The 20,021-nt window shown below is 30.8% G+C and overlaps 1 protein-coding gene across 4 annotated transcripts in view; it reads right to left on the bottom strand.

The window, feature by feature from the left end:
- Positions 1 to 20,021, bottom strand: part of LOC106682364 (proton-coupled amino acid transporter-like protein CG1139) — an 86,175-nt gene that overhangs the window by 11,731 nt on the left and 54,423 nt on the right. For 3 of the 4 annotated variants that reach the window (XM_014423168.2, XM_014423166.3, XM_014423169.3), the window contains 2 exons: positions 4,127 to 4,187; positions 2,203 to 2,295 (listed from right to left, as the gene is read on the bottom strand). In XM_014423168.2, the coding sequence (XP_014278654.1) occupies positions 2,203 to 2,295; positions 4,127 to 4,167 (134 nt within the window). In that variant the 5' untranslated portion in view covers positions 4,168 to 4,187. Of the gene's footprint in view, positions 1 to 2,202; positions 2,296 to 4,126; positions 4,188 to 15,391; positions 15,486 to 20,021 lie in introns of those variants that run through there. The other variant, XM_014423167.3, reaches the window with a different exon arrangement.

The raw sequence follows: 20,021 nt of genomic DNA, 5'->3' as shown, positions 1-20,021 counted from the left end.
AAAGGCATTTTTATTTTTACTTGTATTCATTGTTAGTCATCTTTTGTTTATTTTAGTTTAAGTTTTTAAAATGTTTAATCCGAACCAGCTAGTTGCTTGTTCTTTTTAAAGCCTTCCAACAAAAAGACATAGTCAATTTGAGGTGGCTTTAACAATTACCTTATCTTTGACTAATCTATTAGCACAGGTGCACAAGGGCGTACCCAGGATCAAACAAAGTGGTGGGGGGTAAGCCATAGTCAATCAGGGACAATGATTTAGTTTGTATCGATACTTTATGATGGAAAAATCTATGGTTTTGATACTGTATTCCTCAAATATTTCATTATTTGTTCCACTGCAATAATTTATTTTTCCCTTTGTTTTGTAAGCAATTAGTACAATGAAGTATCTTTTCTGTCATTGTATTGTATTGGAAGGAGTATCGGTTCTATAATATTTATTTTTGATAATATTGGATATCGATACCTCAGTTAAAGTGTCGTGTAGAAAGTAGTCATACTTTGGTGATATCGTAACGTTCATATTGTTTTATATTACGTATTATAACATCAATATTTGATTTTTAATTATATAGGTTTTACGGAATATCGATATCTTATTCTTGATATTACCGTTTTCACATTTTCAGATGATTAATTAACTTCTTTTGTTCGAATTTAGTAGGAAGACCATGAATATATAGGTTTGGCAAATAAGTCATATCGGTTTTTTGGATGAAAGAAAACTAAGTATATTGTGTACATAATATTTATTTTAATTTACAATGTAATTTTCATTATTTTCGATTTCCTTACCCCATTTCTCCAACAGATGAATAATCCCATGTTCATAGAATGTGGTTTCTTAGCGAAAAAGTGATTAAGATGGTCCCTGACACCTAGTTCGTTTTCAAATCGTTTTCCACTTTATGAATTTTGAGACCGGAATAAGTGGTAGTCACTGAGAGCAAGGTCCACTGAAGAGGGAAGGTGGGGCAGAAGATCTTATCCAAGGGCTAACAATTTATTTCGAGTGATTAACAAAGTGTGGGGCCTAGCGTTGCAACGATGGAAGACGACACCCTTTTCATTTGCCAGTTCTGGGTGTTTTCTTTGGATCGATTCATCCAATTTAGTTAATTGTGAGCAATATAGATTGGAATCGATCGATACACCTTGTGACAAAAGCTCATAAAAAATCACACCCTTGAAATCCCACCATACAGAAAGCATTAACTTCTTTGGGTGCAATCCCGATTAAGATGTGGTTCCAGGTGGTTCGTTGCTGAGTCTCCAAGATTTGTTTCGCACCACATTATCGTATACAATGCACTTTTCATCCCTTGTCACAAGTCTTTTCAGAAAAGGATCGTTTTCTTGACAGTGAATCGCAAATGGAAATGCGTGTTGCCAAGTTGGCTTGATCACAGAGTGGGAGACCCAAACATCAAACCTAGAAACATAGCCGAGCTTGATTTTCAGCAAATGATTTTCTACACTTGCTTGTGATACGTCTAGGACCTCTGCAATGTTTTGCACTGATTGGGATGGATTTTGATCGACTATTGCCCTAACATCAATGGTTTCGATTTCTTTTGCTTCGTCTGTGGGGTCATTTGACGACACTGCCTTTAAACAACCTTTGGCAATATATTCCAACAATTTCTAATTCCATTATCGATATTATCAATAACACATGCTTTCGATATTTCAAGAAAATCTTCATGAGATACATAAGAAATATTATAACACTTAACGGAAGGGAAAATATAACTAAGTCAGTTGATAAGAAACAAATGATACAAACATTTAGAAACGGATGTGAGCAAATTTTAGAAATATATGATAAATAAATGTTGACTAAAATTGACCATGAATGTTTAAAATTTTAATAACCAAGGTATTAGGAATATTTCAAGCACTAGAGTAAGCAGTACTTAGCAATATCAAATAATCTATTCATTAAGAAATTTAATTGTCTACTATTCGCGAATTAGGCATATGAGCAATATCAACAATTCTTTGATTTTTCCCTCGGCCCCCCCCCCGTAAAAATCGATCTCACGTATCAAAGGTTTTATCGCTGATACAAATTAGTGATTTGCATTTATTATTTATTGTTATTCCCACGGAGAGCGTACAGTAAAAATGATTGATAAATCCTTCCGCAGTTTTATATGAGAGAAATCAAATAAATTTAATATTAGTTGACTGTACTTACGTTGTGGGATGCTCCACCTGCCTGTGAACGTGAGGATCATAGGGAATATCTCCTTGCTCAACACTGTTCGGACTTGCCTGGTTTCCATTTTTCCTAAAATTCAAAATATATTTATTTTCGGATGAATGGATTGTATAATGTATGCAACAAGATCAAATAATAGTTATATACATTTTCAAAGAGGAAAGTTAAATAAATTTGTAACTAGCATTAGTACTCAAAAGAGTTAAAAAAAAAAAAATCATTGTACTTTTAAATAATAACAATTATATACAGTTTTCACATTTACTTTAAGCCGCTTTTTTTTTTTTTCCAATTCAATCCAATTTTTCTCTTCTCTGGTTTTCCAAGGAACATTTTAAACGTTAATAACATTCCGACTGTGTCAGTTCTATTTTTTTTTTTTTAATAATTTATTTATTGATATTTACAACTCTATACATATATACACATCAAGTAAATTTGCTGTAAGTGATATTATGACATGATAAAAACATGTGGAGAATCTACCCATTGATAGAACTCCAAAAACATTTCTAAAGGAGAAGATCTCGAGGCCATCTTCTTTTCAGACGCCTAGGAGGATTATTAGGTAGTGAAGGAGAATCCAGGTTAGAAACGAGTTGGTTTGGGTGGTTGGGAAGTTTATTATGGAAGGATTGGTATCTGCTTCTGGCCCAATCGGCAACATAGGGGACATTGAGGTCCTGATGGATGATTTGATTTGTGACAAAGTAAGGACCATTAAGGATTTTACGAAGGATTTTGGACTGTAAGGATTGGATTCGAGAGGAATTAGATGGTTTAGTGGAGCCACATAGCTCAACTCCGTATGTCCAAATAGGCCTTATAATAGTCATGTAGATCAGTCTTTTGTAATGGATTGGAAGTTTGGACCGTTTGTCTAGTAAATGTTCTAATAGTCAGAATCGACGATCAGTTTCTTGTCTTTTCAGTCTTGTATGAGGATTCCATGTCAGTCGTTTGTCCAGATTTAGTCCTAAGTTACGGATCTGTTCATCCAGGAATAAGTGGGGTATTATTAAAAGATACTGTAGGGCAAGACGAAGGTTTACGGCGAAGGGTAAATGTGATTTGGTGGGATTTATTGGAATTTATTTTAATCCTCCAGTTTTGGCACCATTCTTCGAGGGTGATGATTAGTTCTATTTGTATATGAGTTCTGAGAAATAAACCATCGATTATATTTTAAAATCTTTTTTTTATTATTCAATCAATATACATAGTAAATTTCACATTACATTTAGATTCCTTTGTTACCGATACAGCATCATAGTTAGTACACATTGATAAATACGGTACGTAATCTTCTTATTTAGGTCTTCAATTTTAATAATTTTAACATATACCTATTTCTAGATTAATAAATATTTTAAATTATTATAGTAGCAGTGATTTATCAATATTAGCAACCATCTTACTGAACTGCGGTGATATGTGTAATTAATTAAATTTGCGTATGGTTTTGTTATTTGTTTCCATACTGTTTTTCCCTATGCTCTGAACTAAGCGAAGAAGTTACGTGCGGATTATTCGTAATTAAATTCTGGTTCGTTAGTTAAAAATTCTGAATCAGAAAATTCTTCAAAAAAAAAAAAATCATTCTCTTTACTTACTTTCGTTTCTACTTCGGTGTATCAGTCATGGTATAAAGTTAAATCCAGGAAGATGAAAATTGCAATTGAAATTGCCTATGTGAAAATATTCATATTACTATTTATCATATACGCAGAAAAATGTCATTTAAATGTAAATGAAATTCAGGATTGTTGAATTATTTTTATATTTTTAAGGTATAATAAAATTTAACTTTTTATGATTTAGAACTTTATTTCGTTACTGAGCCTTTTTGTTGTTAAATAAATCATTTATAATTTAAAATATTGAATATTTGACTACTTACTTGCTTTTTATTTCCCCAAGGCCTATATCGCCTTTCTCCATGGCCTGCTTCACTTCACTTTCTGTAACATGATTCATGATTGTATTAATGAAATAGTCTATGAAATTTATTTATTTTTAGAAAGTTTCTTTTTCTCTCACTTTATTTTATTATAACAGTTTAAGAATTATTCTGTTTTGAATTTGCTATATATATTCAATTCTTAATTATATACTAATCAGTTTATTTTTTTTTTTTCGGTTGGTCCACAAACTTTGTAGATCTTTGGCCGTCCGAACCAGCCTTCAACACTGCCCTATACGACTGAGTCAACCAACTTGTTGCTTTGTTGTTGTGCTTTGTTTGCTAACAAAACAAGCCTGAGTGCTGTTGTGTTAAAAAATGATTTAAAATGTTTTAGAGAATGTTTTATTCAGAATTTTATATCAAACCCAAACAAACAGTTCGTTCCAGATCTTCAATTTAACCTTCTCTATTAATGTTAATATAACTGAATAGGCCAAAGAATATTGTTATATGCAAGAGAAGGTTATTTCAGATTGTTGAATTAATTAAGAGATCATTTATCAAAAAAGTGAAACAATTCTAGACTTTAAATTTAATTAAATAATTTAAAAGTAATGATGATTATGTACGTATGTGTAAAATAATGCATATAGTCTAATGTTCAAACTTTTGACGTGACAACGTCTTATAAATCATTTTGCGGGATGCCATGTTAGAAAAAGTGTCCCGTAACGGAAGTAGATTGTGGGGGAGGTAATTAGTAGTGTAGTAGTGGGGGTAAGAGGATTATGTAGTAGTGGGGGTAAGAGGATTATAGATGCTGAGAGTCATGCAGGCAAAAGTGTCCCGTAACGGAGAAGGTAGTGGTGGGGATGGGTAAGAGTGAGGTGGTGGGGGTAAGAGGATTATAGAGTATACGTTGTCACGGAAATATGTCGCCTCGGCGCGAAGCGCCGAGGCCTACACGGGCACGGTTTTTTTTTCTGTAAGGGGACAGTATTGAAGTTTGAAGTACGTTTGACGCGAATCAAATAGTTATGATTATTTAACAAAAATGTTGACAAAACAATCAACCACTGATTTGTTAATATACCTAGTCTCATTTCAGTTAAATTGTTTGAAACAAAATAATGGGCAACAACTTCCTCATTTAAAATTTTCATATAATTCTACTTCTACTGCTGCCTTCATTCAGGAAATTCATTCCGTACGTAGAATAATTGACTTTTTAATTTGTGGCAAGCATAATTCAAATTTTAATAAAGTTATCTAACAGAAAATAATTTAAACAAAATACTTCCGATACTTCAGGTCGTTCTCGAAAATCGTGAAAGCTGCAACTTCAACACAAAACTTAATAAAGGTATAAGATACTCAAAACTACATGAAATAGCACAAATTGGACCTTCGCAAATAATTTTACCAAAATAAGAAACGAAGATATAAAATAAAACGTTTGAGACTTCTTGGTTTTTTTAATTTGAAACTGCTTTTTCTTCAATATAAAGGCATAAAATCTAAAAGATATAAGATTGGAGGAAAATACGGGTGGCGGTCAATAACGGTATCAAAATAGTAGCATAAACTATTAATTGTTAACATTTTGAGGAGTTATATATTTATTTTGTGAACGTGGAGGCATCAGCAGAAAAAAAATAATCTCCAAAAATCAAGCCCGAAAATTTCCAATTTTAGATTTATAGGAAAATTCGTAATTAAGGGTTCCAAAAGACGGTTAAACCGAATCTGACTTCATTTTTCCTAAACAAAATATTTTTCGTATACTTTACAAAAAATGAATTTTGGTTTTAGTGTTTTTTTTAAAACTTATTTAATACGATAAATGACATTTTGTTCTTATTATATTAAAAAAACAAATAGATTCGTATATAATAAATATTAAATTCATGCAGAGGAAAGACGTTGTGCAACATGTACATTTTCTAAAACTACATAAAATATTTTTTTTCTCAGCTTCCCAGGGTGCATTATCTAGAATCCTATGACATATGTTAAATATTTTTCAGCCTTCTATAGCCAAGAAACGTTTCATAGAAATCAGTGATTCCGCGGGCTCTAGCCTTCCCTTGTGAGTAGGTAAGTAGACACATAATAATCTATACTTCAACAATTATGTTTTTGTTTTTTTTTTCTTCTAAGCCCTATGAGTGTGTGGGGGTGAAGTCATGATGAAAACGGATTGAAGGTAGCCTGATCTCAACACCCTTTTGTAGATCATAAATTTGAGGCAAACAGAAAAATCAGAAGTTAGCAGGTAATTAAGACTTGGTCCTAACCTGATTGATCTTCTTATTACAGTGGCGAGTTAGTGTCAGGTGTCTGTCCAAGATTAAGAATATTTTTTTTCTTTTATTTATTTTTTTACCTCCTAAATCTGTATTTACAGATTTAAGAAAAAAAAATTATTCTTAATCTTGGACAGACACCTGAATAAAATAAATATACATAAAAAAATAAATCAAAATAATAAATTTTATTATTTATATATTTGAGCAATTTAATTTGCTAACAATAAAATTGAAGAAAAGTATTACGAGAAAAATATTCCTGCGCATGGTAATGATAAAATTAATATGAGACCATCCAGATAAAACCTTATTTGTGCCAAATCGAACTAGCATTTATTGTACCATCAGTATTTTAGCACTAGGTTACAAATTTCTATATAACTGAAAAATAATGTATATTAATAATAATAATAAAAAAATTCATGAGTAATCTCATCAGCCGATTCCATGATTATGACAGTCGCAACTGGGATAGAATAAAAATTAAATTGGAATAAAATCATTACATTAATATTATGAACTTAGAAGAAGTATGAATATACACAGCCCTAACTAACACTCAATGTGAGTTTGGTAATGGACACCAGGTTACAAAATTCCCATCGTTACCAGCTTTGTGAGTTATTTACAAACACTTGGCCTTTCAACCGACTGACACCAGGCCAACTGCTTATCACCCTGCCAAGGGTTAAAAATGTGTAACTGAATACAAGATTTTCCGTTTTTATGAAATGCATTTGTTTACAAACATTATAGTATTATTTTGGAAATTTTTTTTTCAAAAATGTTGGCAGCAAATAAAGATTACTCAACCATCTCACCAAAGTCTGTTACTCCCTGTATATTGTATATCGCTGGGTGATTGATACAATGTAACAGAGCGAGTAGCTAACTGAAAGGGTTTCCAAATATTGTTTTTGACAGAAATATTTAATTAAGTTGAGTCAGTGACCTCATTTTTATTACGACACACTGGTTTTTTAAAATATATTTATAGACAATTGTAATAGTGATCATAAAACTTGTTCACACACCGTATTTACAAATATATAAATAAAATGATAAAATAAGAAATGGAAGAAAAAAAAATTAAAAATTAAACTTAAAGTAAAATAACATCTTAAACACAATCATTCCTATTTACATTCAACCTGGGAGTTCTAAAAATGATTTCTAGCATGTTGGGGTCCCTTCATACCATTTCAGTGGTTCTAAAAATGAAAATAAAATCGATTTTATGATCACGCGCTTGCGTATCGATTCATTCTGACATTTCGGATTTATAACATATAAACGTCCCCTTTCATGTTTTCGGAGGTGTTGAACATGAAAATAAAATCAATTTTGCGACCACGCGCTTACGAATAGATTTATTTTAACATTTCGGATTTACAACGTGTTATTGAGAATAACATGATATTATTTTCATTTTCAGCACCTCCGAAAACATAAAAGGGGACGTTATATGTTAGAAATCCGAAAAGTTCAAATACTGGATACGCCTGCGTGTTATCGTAATATCAATTATTTTTTCATTCTCAGCACCTTTGAAATTAATTGATTGACCTGAGAAAATATATACATGCCATATATTAGATATCAGAAAAGTTAAAATTTTTTTTATTATAATATTATTTTTTAGTTTTTTCATTTGAAACTAAAGATAGAACTAACTAAATATCAGTTTTAGCTATGGCCCATCGTTTCATAACTAAATGTTCGTTGCTGATTTCAGATCATAGCTAACTTAGTTCCAAGAGTTAGCTATGAGCAAACAGCTAACAACTAACAGGTTAGTGTAAAGTTTCCAATTCAACTACAGCTAATTTAGCTTTAGTTTTTAGTTGTTAGTTAGAGTAAACTTTTGCCCAAATCTGCCCACAAGAGTAGGGCTTAACACAAGATCTTGCTGCTTCTCCTCAGCCACGTCACTTTCAGTCATTTTACATGATAAACCATAAGATGGTTTTTTAGACTTTCTTTTTTAGGCTGAAATCAAATTCGTTCGGTATGGTTGTTCTTACAGAAAAATATATTTTTTACAATAATTCACATAATAATAAATAGATTCGACTATTAATGATTTTTTGAGGGGAACAGTCAATATTTGAAGAGCAATAATATCTGGGAAGTAATGAAATCAAAAATAGTCTATTATTTTGGGACTAGGTTTCTTTAGAACAATTATAAGGCAATTTTAATTTTACAATATATATTGGCCAAAAACAGATTATTAGCATATTAGGTTCCTTCAAACATTTCGAGAGTGCTAAAAATGAAAATATAATCTATTTTACAATAGCGCGACTGCATATCGATTAATTTTAACATTTCGGATTTATAGCATATTAGGGTCCCTTCATACCATTTCAGTGGTACTAAAAATTTTTTATTTATTTATTTTTTTAATGTTATTTACAACAGTACAAATAATAAATACAATAAGTAAATATGTTGTATGTTTCATATACACTTGAAAATCTTAGGAAGAAGCCTGGGATCTTGGGAAAAATTGGTGGTACTTCTAGCATTCATTTAAATTAGAAGGCCCCGTGGCCATCTTTTCAGACGCCTCGGAGGATTATCGGGGATTGTTAAGAAGTTGATTAAGAATTAATGGGTTAGGATGGGTAAGGAGTTTGGAATGAAAATACGCTTTAGATCATGCTTAATTATTATTTATATTAATATTGTATAAAAATAATTTTAAACAATAATAAAAATAATAAATAAAATAATAAAAATAATAAGAAACAGTGATTAAAAAAAACTGAGTAAATACTTAAAAAACAAAACAAAAATGTAGTCACATCTGTACTATTACAACATCGGATTACGTTGGTAAAGTAAAGGGTAATTAAATATAAATATTTCAAACCAGGAAAGGGTCGGTACATACGTATGTTAGAGGGAATGTAGTTCCAGTGATATGCATGATAATGGTCCTATAAAGCACATTTTAATTTTAACTATAGAAAATATTTTTGATTTTAGGAGAAAATAATAGCAAGCTATTCTTTCAGATTTAGTTATGTGATTATTCAGAGAAAATTAAAAAAAAAAGTGTTCCAATACCGATAAAAATTTGAAATATTGTTCTAGTTTTTATAAAATCAAACTTTGTTTGTAACTAATGAAATTTTTGGTTATAATTCGATAAATAGAATCAAAATTTAAATATTATAATACCATACACAAACCAATTAATTATTTTTTGATGCATTTGACTTTATATTTGTATTTTACGAATTAAATATATGATTTCATTTGTTCAAGATATTATTTATTTTATTATAAAATGATATATATCCTTAACCGACACAATACAACTTGTGACCGATATTTCGACCAAAAACAGGGATCCATTTCGATTGATGCATATATTTTTTGAGTTTTTTTTTAAACTAGTTCCAGTCCGTTACAGCTATCGAACAACTCTCCAGCATAAATATATAATTAGAATCGACTGTTCTTGGAAATTGGCGTTCTTCGCAAGGTTCAAAACGAGCTGGTAGAGAACGATAAAATATTAAAAAAATTAATGAATGTATAGCTCCTTTTCTTCGATAGTTAGAACATCTACTACCCCAGACTATCCCAAAGATTCCGTACTAGTTCAAAAGTAACTCTAGTCACGGTCCCATGTTTAGAATAAATGCAGCTAAATTGTTTGTTGAATTTTTTTTTTATTTGTATAAAAGTAAAGTAGCGGTATGCCATGACCAACAGTGCCCCGTGGTTTTATCCCTACAGTTTGGATTATGCATTCCTGTCCATTTCAAATGATAAGTACATGACTACGTGCTCAGGTTCACATCCAACATCCAAATTTGAGCGGAAAACTGAATCCAAAGTGAAAAAAAAAGAAAAGAAACCTTCTCCGTGCAAATCTCCTGTAAGGTAAGTATTTCTATGTATTGTCTCGAGATTTAGTCGGTATACCAGGATAATCGCTGAAGGCAATTATCCAAAACAAGTTAGTTAATTAATTTATATTGTGTCCTGCAAAACTCTTATTATAATTAGATTATTTTCCGAAGGATTGTTGTGTGTTTACCAGTTACCAATTAAATACTTTTATATCTATAAAATGTTGGTATTTTTAACTGTATAATATAAAGGTGGTATTTGGTAATATAATAGTAAATAAACTACATAAAGGAACTAAGTATTTATTTATAATTTATTGATAAATGATGTTATTAAAATGATTCAGATAAATGGTTGCCATTAAATATGATTATTACTTTATTACTTATTGCCTAATGTATACTTATAGCTGCTGATTTGGGTTGTGTGTGTGTCAAGGTATGTAGTGATGAAGTCCTCGCCATGGGTGTCGTGTTGTCGTAACCGTGGGCATCATCTCAGCCCGGGAGTTCCATTTCTGAAGAGCCCTTCTTAGGACTTCTTATAGTCCATGCTCTTCTCTAGCCCGTCTTGTTACTTCCGTACCTTATTCTCTCTCTGTATGTGTTCTCTGTACTTCTCTCACGTTCGTAGAGGTGTTACCTTTTCAGAACTTTATTTTCCATTGGCTATCATCAGCCACGAAAAGAAAAATACGTTAAAGGGGTGGTACATTTAGAAAAGTGTTTGGTGCAAGTTTTGTTTATTATTGACCTTCCCACCGACAAAGCCAGCAGGTAATACCTGCTTTCAATAGATTTGCTCAGGACCCCTTTCAACTGTCCATTAACCACCTTGTTGTTGACAGCTACATACCCGGCACAGGTATAACAAGAGATATAGCAAAGACCCCTACAATATTAATAGTTGCTAATACCTCGATACATCAGTATTTAGATAAGAAGACACCTAGAATCGGATAAGAGGGAATGGCGATAGCTCTTTACCCAACATCCCTATAGCGTGGTTTGGTCCAGATACTTCTATTCAACGCATCATATAAAGTATTTATATATTTTATTGAGTTCATTTATCAATAAATATGACTTTTGGATACGCTGAAGTCACTCTGACGTGTTTTCAAAGAACTCCCTTCTGTAAACAGATCAAGTTTCGCCTAATGCTGAGTAATCAGAGCTTGCTTTGATCCTTTCATTCCGTCTTTATCTTTTGAATTTAATTAGATTATGCCACATAAATTATATCAGAATACTTCTCTAGATATCTTTTGGTGAAGTAGCAAGAGGAGTTTGTAGGACTCAAGTAAAAATAAAAAATAAAATTATGTTTCACCAAAGATAGATTAGTATGCTGTATTGTAGCAAGCGATTCCTATGGGCATCTCAGTTTCTAAATAAATAAAGTATTTCTTTCTTGAGTTCATTTTCAAGTAATTCCATAATAATAACGAATCTTTCTGAACAATGTTATCCATGGACTATTCAATATTTTAGTAATTCAAGCACCTTCAAGATCTTGTCTTAAAAGTATAAATAGAATAAAAATGAAGATAGTTTACTTGAAAAGTTTTTTTTTAAATTGTGGGCGTGTAAAGGTATCCTCAGAAGGAAGAAAATGGTCTTAGTAGGGATGTATGTGTAAATTGTGTGATGCGTCCACCAAAGGATTTGGATCTCAGTTAGGTGAAATGTGAAATTATATTAACAAATGGCATGAAAAGGCAACATTTATATGCAAATCGCAAATAGAATTTCTCATGTTTTGATTTTTTTAAATCTGGTTTTTATTACGTTCAGAGCGTTTTTACCTTTTATATTTCTATGGTTTTATTTTGTAATAACCTACCCGGTATTTGTTGGTGTACTATTTTTATATATTTTTTCATAGTGTTAGTATATAGAATTTGTATAAAATTCAAATGTAATATTCTATAAATAAACTAAAATCAAATTGACCTAAAACTGATTTATATAAAACGAAATACTTCTGTGTCGCAAGAATTCATGATTGAACTGGGCCTCTTGTTTGGGTTTCGTAGTTCATTAATTTTAAGGGAGTTGGGAACCATATCCTTTAGATGAAAGGGATTGCCTCTTCAAAGCTCTAATAGTCTTCGCCATCTGATACCGCAACTTGAGGAAGGGTTGCTGTTGGAGACATGTGTTAAATGTTTATAGTGTATTGTATGGGCGCCAGTGTACTGTTGTAAAGTGTGTGTACTGTGCACTTCAACTGGGTGGTTTATTATGGTGATCATTAACGTTTTGTAACATTACATAGAAAATAAAGCTCTTAATTTGGAATTGATTAATAATTAGATTGCATTATATAAACCAATGAGGATTATAGATTATAACTGTGTATCTGTTTATTTTTAATCTCTTATTAAAAACTGTTTTTATTTAATTCTATAATAATAACATTTTTTTATGAATTTTTAATTGGTTCCTAGTATTACTAAATACTACACTACATAAAACTAACAAATCAAATATTACTGAAATAATATTCACCGACTTATAGGAAATATTGGATGATGATTAGTGCGCACAAAATTGTAAATTAATTATAAAAGCTGTTATATTTAATTAGGATAGCAGCGCTTTAAGGTTTTTGAAAGTAAATTATTACGTAAGATATATGAACCGAAAAGGCTGAGTTAACCAAAGAATTTAGAAAGCTGCACAACGCAGAATTGAGCAAACTGTACCCGGTAATTATAATTCAGATTATAACAATTTGTCGTATGAAATGGGCGTATAAGGTTGAAGGACTAAGTTATGAAAAGGTCACTAAAATGTTAGTAAACATTTTTTATTAACAGTGGTCCACCGACTAATAAACGAGGGGCAGACAGAAGCGTACGTGGGAGGATTGCATCAATAATGCATCTGATAGATATGGATTTAGAAAGGTGTCACTGGGCGGATTTGTTTATAAATTGGTAGTATTGAAATTGAACCATTGGGGTTCACTAATACCTTTATTATTATTTTATGAACAATTATAAATATAAAATTATAAAACATTTCTCATTTTCTCAAAAACCTATATGAGGTGAATTGGCGTGCTGATTAAATCATTGAATAAAAGTAATTGATTGCATTCCAGATTTTTAGATTTCGTTGTAGGCTAATGACATTTAAAAGAGACAAATGAGAATTAAAAAAGGGGAAAATCCTATTCATTCATTATCAGCAAAAATTATGTCTCGAAGGAATGTAAAATATCCTTAAAAGATTTTTAGAAATCGAAAGTTAGTTTTTTGTTTTGTTTTCAATCAAAATATACAGAAATGTGATTAAAAAAATAGTAGTAGTTTAAGTTTTAAAGTCGATTAAATAAGAAAATATTCCGACAAAACTATAATCGAACCATTGGTTGAAAATTTATTGTTTTTAAAATATAATGCGATTAGAAAATTATTTGGGTGAATAAAAGAAAATGTTGGGTACAAGTTTTTAATTTTTCATTAATTCTGTATTTTATATGTTTTGTAATAATTCAAGTTGTCTGTTGAAAAAAAATGGACGTTTAATAAACAAAAGAACCCACCGTTGTAAAATAAAAACTAAATTACGACAATTTATTCAGTGACTATTAAAAGATTTTTAATTTATAATTGTTGAGTGAATTTAGAGGTCAGCTAAGACTTGGTGAATGAAAGAAATAGCTCTTTTCTTGGGTTTAAGGAAAAATAAATTAGCAATTACAATCTAAAACTTCTCTATTTCTCTACTCTACTATGCCCAGTTTTTTAATGAGTTCATAGGACCATAATTATTATTAGAGTCATTCATTACTATCAATAACAAAGAAGTTCTTGTTTATAATGTTAATAAGGTCATTTATTTAAAATTTTTATAGGTTTCAAGAAGAAAAAAAAATGCTTTGTAAAAATCTTTATTCAATGGTAATTAAATTCTACGCTCATGACCAGCATGTTACTTGTTTCTTAATATAATTTATATAACAAATTATTTTATTTATTTAGTGCTAGAACGCTCAGTCATTGTCCCTGTGTGGTTTGAAAAGTGTAAATAAATTTTAAAGTTTAAATAATTTAAAAATTAATTAAATACCATTATGTTTAATAGATACGGATTCTAAACTTTCAGTTCAGATACAATCAGGAGTGTACTGAAGAAAAGTTCGCCATGCACTTCCTAAATATATAAGGGCCACGTTAAAAGGAGAAACAAAGTGTTGTTTGTCTAAGACGACCAACAGCACTTTGTCAAAGACGTTTGTTCTCATGCGTTTGTAAATAACTTATAAATAATACTTTTAAGTATATAATTTAAACATTAGTCAAGATGATTATATTTCAAAGAACGTAGATTCCCAGCCTCACAATCTATGGCTCACAGAAATTACTTATTCAAATATCTGGCCGATACAATCTTTACCTGTTACATACCCAACATTTTTCTATGATCATTAGAATGTTATGATGTCCAAAAACTTTTATTAAGCTAATAAAGCTAGACGAATAATGGTGGATGAGTGTCATTAATAAAATACACAGTGAAAACTTTAATTAAATCAATATAAATTGGTTTGTTAGATCTTATTAATGAATTAGAACAGAGGGACTGTCGAAATAACTTATAAAATATGAATATAATATTGTAAAATAATCTGTTATGTTATAAAGAAACACTAGGCGTTTCTGTTGAAAATGTGATCAAATATAAAATTTTCAAATTATTTAAGACGATTTATAGATTTTTTGTTATACCATTAAACTTATCTCGCTTAGGATATTACTGGTCACATAAAATACAGAAATTCATGTCAATCAGTTATATATTGTACCTCTCCTCACACAATGTTTACAACAAAGCATGATCTTGTTTTCTTGAATTTACAAAGAGATTCTTAAAATTTTGAAAATATAACTCGATTGGATGCTATCTGTAGGTTTTTATTGAGTGCTTAAATTTCTATTAAACTCTGATGACTCTTTAAAACAATAATAAACAGCTAGGACGACTTTAAAATTTATTATCAATGATTAATCATCAATCATAAATCACTAATAACGAATGCTCTTGCTGAAATGCATGTTATTGTATACCTGAATCCATTGTGAGCTATCTGATAGCGATGTAGCAAGACATCCTGAGGCAGCACGAGGTGCGTGGGCGGCCGGGCGCTGACTGTGGCTCAGCCTGCGCGCTCTACCGGTCGATACACTCTCGCTCTCTAGTCCTGTCTTCGTTGAGGGGCGCGATCTTAATCGGTTATTGGATTTTCGTCCTTTAATGAGATTCCTTAAATTATTTTTTGAATCTGGGTTATTCCGAAATAATTGTCATACAGGTCCTAATAATCAATAAGAACCTTGCCACGAAAAAAAGAATCTTAATGATCGTAGCTTTTGGCTAAAACCACTATATTGTAAAATTTGTACGAAAAATGGCTGTCCTCATTATCATGGCCAAACAAACACTATGAACTTAAGGCCATAGAAAATGAATTAATTTTAAGTACTTATTTTATGGAGATATCGATAATTATTGATAATGAAAAGCCAAAAAAAAATAAATTAATCATATCAAGTTATCACAATGGTGATTTAAAATTTACAAACCCATTATATTTATACACAGCTTGTGTGAAACAAATATGACCTAACGCTGTTATTTTTATTTGGCTGTCGTTAAATTTAGAATCCAGAAATTAATTAAAATTGTTATCTTTTCTGTCTCTTTTTGAGATTTTCTTTATCTACGACACTATTTTTTTTTATGGGTAGATGTTTTGAAATATCCTACATCCTGTTCTAATCCGATAAAAATTAATTCAAACCATTTTAGTAAGGTTTAAATTACTTACTGAATACAGTAAAATCTTGTATTTCAAAAAGATGTATTAAAATAAGATTGTACAGAATATGCCTCTGAGGCGGCAAAGGCAACGAGACTACAATGAAATGCTAATTGCAAGACTAGTAAAAGATTGTTATATAATTAATTGATCATAGCTCCGAGAAGCAGATGATTCCTGAAGCCCTGTTGTAACGGACAAGAATGTATAGTATGGTAACCATTTTGTTTACCCGTTGTTTGAAAATGAATATTAAAAAAAATCAAATTTTTTAAATTTTTCTGCATTCCAAATTTAGTTTTATTAAGATCATAAAAAAATGTTTAAAAATTAAATATGTGTTTGTAATTGCCGTGATGTCATGTAATGTGGGAATAAGATGGAGAAGGGTTCGGTCACCCTCTACCATTTCCCGATCATTTATTCTACTTGGATTAATGAATAAGTGAAATTTATTTTATTTTGGACCAAAAGATTTGGCCCGGATTTCAGTATTCATCAGGATGACAGTTTTTAAAAATTATAGAATAGCAATATGAAGAAGAACTTCGGAGAAGGCTCCTGGTATCATAAAGGGTATAAGCATACATGATGATATACAAAATTGAAAAGTAGCATCTTAGACACAGCTGCACTATTCTATGGAGTGGAAAAGATAACTGATAAAAGAAAACGAACACAATAGTGGAAAAAGGGTCTAGGAGAAAAAAAAACTACTTAGAATAATGCCAAAACAAAGCTTCTAAAATTGGTGTATGTGATAGCCAGGAATAGGACAAAGAACGGTTATGCAGAAATCTAGGGAGGAATTAGGATTAATGCTGGAAATAGGATTATAGAGTAAACAAAAAACCTCGTTGGAGTAAAAGTACTAAGCTGTAATTTTATATTAAAATGAGCTATGTAAAACGGAAAAATTTGGAACTTTCACTTAATAAATATATATGAACAGATCTGTGTTTTTATAATTCACTTATCAATTTAATCCTGATGGGTAAACCTAACTATAGACAAAACTGAGTTCATTCATAATTTTATTGAGCTGTGTAATACGATAATATGATAATGTGTACGATAATACTCTTCGTCATCCGTGTTCAATGCTTTCGACAGTACAATGTACAGAATCGATAACTGTTGGATGAGGTTACAATGAACGTGCAACAGGCAGAGCGATTTTTCTTTGTACCAAGAAGCAGGAAAGGCAGAATGAATTAGTCAATGATTCCCTCTACAAACAAAAAAATATATGAAAACTTTTTTTTTCTTTTTTTATACTTTCGTTTGATTTTTTTTTCGCTCTATATGACTCTTATTCAGGAAATGAAGTGGCTAAAGTGAATTTATCTCTTACGATTAGCAATTTTCTTTAATTCTCAACAAGTGTTGGGAACTACTCTCGCACGGCGACTCCACATTTCAGAGTGTTCCTAAGGGTGGTACTGAAGAGTGTTGTTAAAAAAACAAAATCAGAGTTCTAATAGTAGGAGTAAGAGAAGAGAAAATATAGGCAATAGAGGGAAGCCAACCAGAATACTAACTTAGCTCTCATTGGGCATATAGGACAAAACGTGTTGATCAGAAAGGACACCGAAAAAGTTTACATACATTTTGGATATTAGTTAATGTTGCTCATTCCTCTAATAGAATTCCTCAAGTGAAATTCTTCTTAAAATGAATATGAAACTATAACATAATTCTTCATCACTTCTTTTGCTCAAACCATCGATCATATTAGTCTTTTGGCGAGTAATACTTTCAAAACTTAGAATCACCTCCCGCAGACGTCATAATTATAACAAACAATCAAAATACTGCAAAAACATTACAAATCTTACATTTGACTATTGCAGACTTGATAACCGACCTCAACATGTTACATTTACGTTGTATCTTGAAAAATTGTCACCAGTTTACAGACTCGTTGCTCTCTGGTATATCCGACTGGTCCAATTCAAACTAAGCGCGTAAATAAATATAACATTTTATTTCTATTTGGACATTATAAAATTGTGTTGGAACTTAAAAATACTGTTTAACATTTTATAAAAGCCCATACTATAGATTTCAAAAGTTGAAAAGGTATACAAAACCACAAAAAAAAAAATATATATAGGAACTAACGTATGAAAAACATGTGACAATAATCCCCCAAACCTGCTAATCCTGGTTTATGAATGCCAATCCATAGATACATTAAATTTTGATGAATGAGGGACATTCTAAGTTAAGTCTGTTGCTAACTACATGAACGAGTAAGAGCTGCTAGATTCGCTTTGGCTTTATTTCGTTTATTTTAGATTCTCTACGTCAGCTCATTCATTTAATGTTTCACTTTTGTCAACAATGGTAAATTAACCATATTAAGAGAAAGAAATTAATAATTTAATATTCACTGAAACGTGGAGAATATTTAGTAGTTTGAGATTCCTGGAGCAATAATGTAGTAATATGTAGCGAGCTTTTTGGACTAACCAAAAAGTCTATAAAAGATTTGATTCGAGACTGCAACCTGACCGTATGACGGAATACAAACAACATATGGGCTGACATATCAGGCTTCTGAATTGAAAGACTGGTGGCAATCATGCAATGGTGCTCTCAAACTTATAGCCTTCTCCTTGTCAATTGTTTTGTGACAGTTATTGATCGATGCTCCCAATAAGTTTATGAAGACTATGGGGTCAAAATAAAGCATGGAATGTAAGCCAACTAAGGGTCATGTACATTTCTCATAGTATTGCTTCAACAAGCAATCAAGTTCCACAGAGTGTCTATAAATAAAATATATAATTTTTAGGCATTCATTAATCTATATACTATTCAATGAAGGAATGATTTCCAACATATGCCTAAAGTTACTAAATATTACAAGCAATATTCCAATTTAAAAATGTCTTATTGATTTCTGAAAAAGGTCTCTGCTAAAATATTCGATTTTTACTCATTTTCTAAAAGAACCGATGGGTATGAATCATTGAAAAAAAAAAGATATCCTTTAAGGCAATTTGAGAACTTCCCTTAAAAAAGAAAAACTATGAACTTTACACTAATATCAAATAAATAAAGTATATAAAATTTTTTTTTTAATAATTTATTTATTGTTATTTACAACTGTCCGGCTGATTTTTAAGTTTGTAACAATTTTCGAGCTGTTTGTCAATTAATTTTGAAGTTTAATGGCTTAGATTTTCATCGAGATCATGTGATTCTTTTGGAACAGCTAAAAGTATTGAAAAGTTATTGGATAAATAGAGTTAAATCTATCGGTCTGTTGCTTTGAAGTTATTTTTTTAGCTAACTATATAACCAATTTTTAAGATTGATATCTCAAGTTACCCAGTGTTTTGAGATAATTTGAGCTCTAAATACTGAAAAATAGTTTACTCTATTTCTCAACCATAGATTATCGAGCGTTCTTAGTGGTAGTGAAGCAGATATTGTCAGCACCTATAACCGTCCGGTATTGGTCTACCTCTACTGGCCTCCTGGCTAACTCGTTTCGCTTAGAACATTTTCATTTAAGAGTAAATATTTTAGTTGGAAAATAAAAAATTTCACTACAATGATGACATCGGAAATTACTATGATCCAAGGATCTTTCATATCTAAATGAAAAAGAACATAATTTACTTTTAAAATAATCGAAAATAAAACATAGAAAAAAAAAACTTCAAGAGGCAACAAAATATTATTAAATCTATTCTTTCCGATTTGTCAACTTCCTTGTTATGTTGAGGTTTTATGTTCGTAGGAAGGGATTATTTTAGTCAGCTGGTTAGTTTAATTTTTCTTTTCTAATTTTTTTTATATATGTTTTGGATTGAAATGTAGAATCTGTATTTGCGAACCCGACAGACAACTTTAAGTTGATATTA

This window comes from Halyomorpha halys, unplaced genomic scaffold, assembly GCF_000696795.3.
Source record: "Halyomorpha halys isolate HHAL.00 unplaced genomic scaffold, Hhal_1.1 Scaffold409.1, whole genome shotgun sequence".
In the NCBI taxonomy this organism is placed as follows: domain Eukaryota; kingdom Metazoa; phylum Arthropoda; class Insecta; order Hemiptera; family Pentatomidae; genus Halyomorpha; species Halyomorpha halys.
This window is presented reverse-complemented; position numbering and strand designations above follow the sequence as displayed.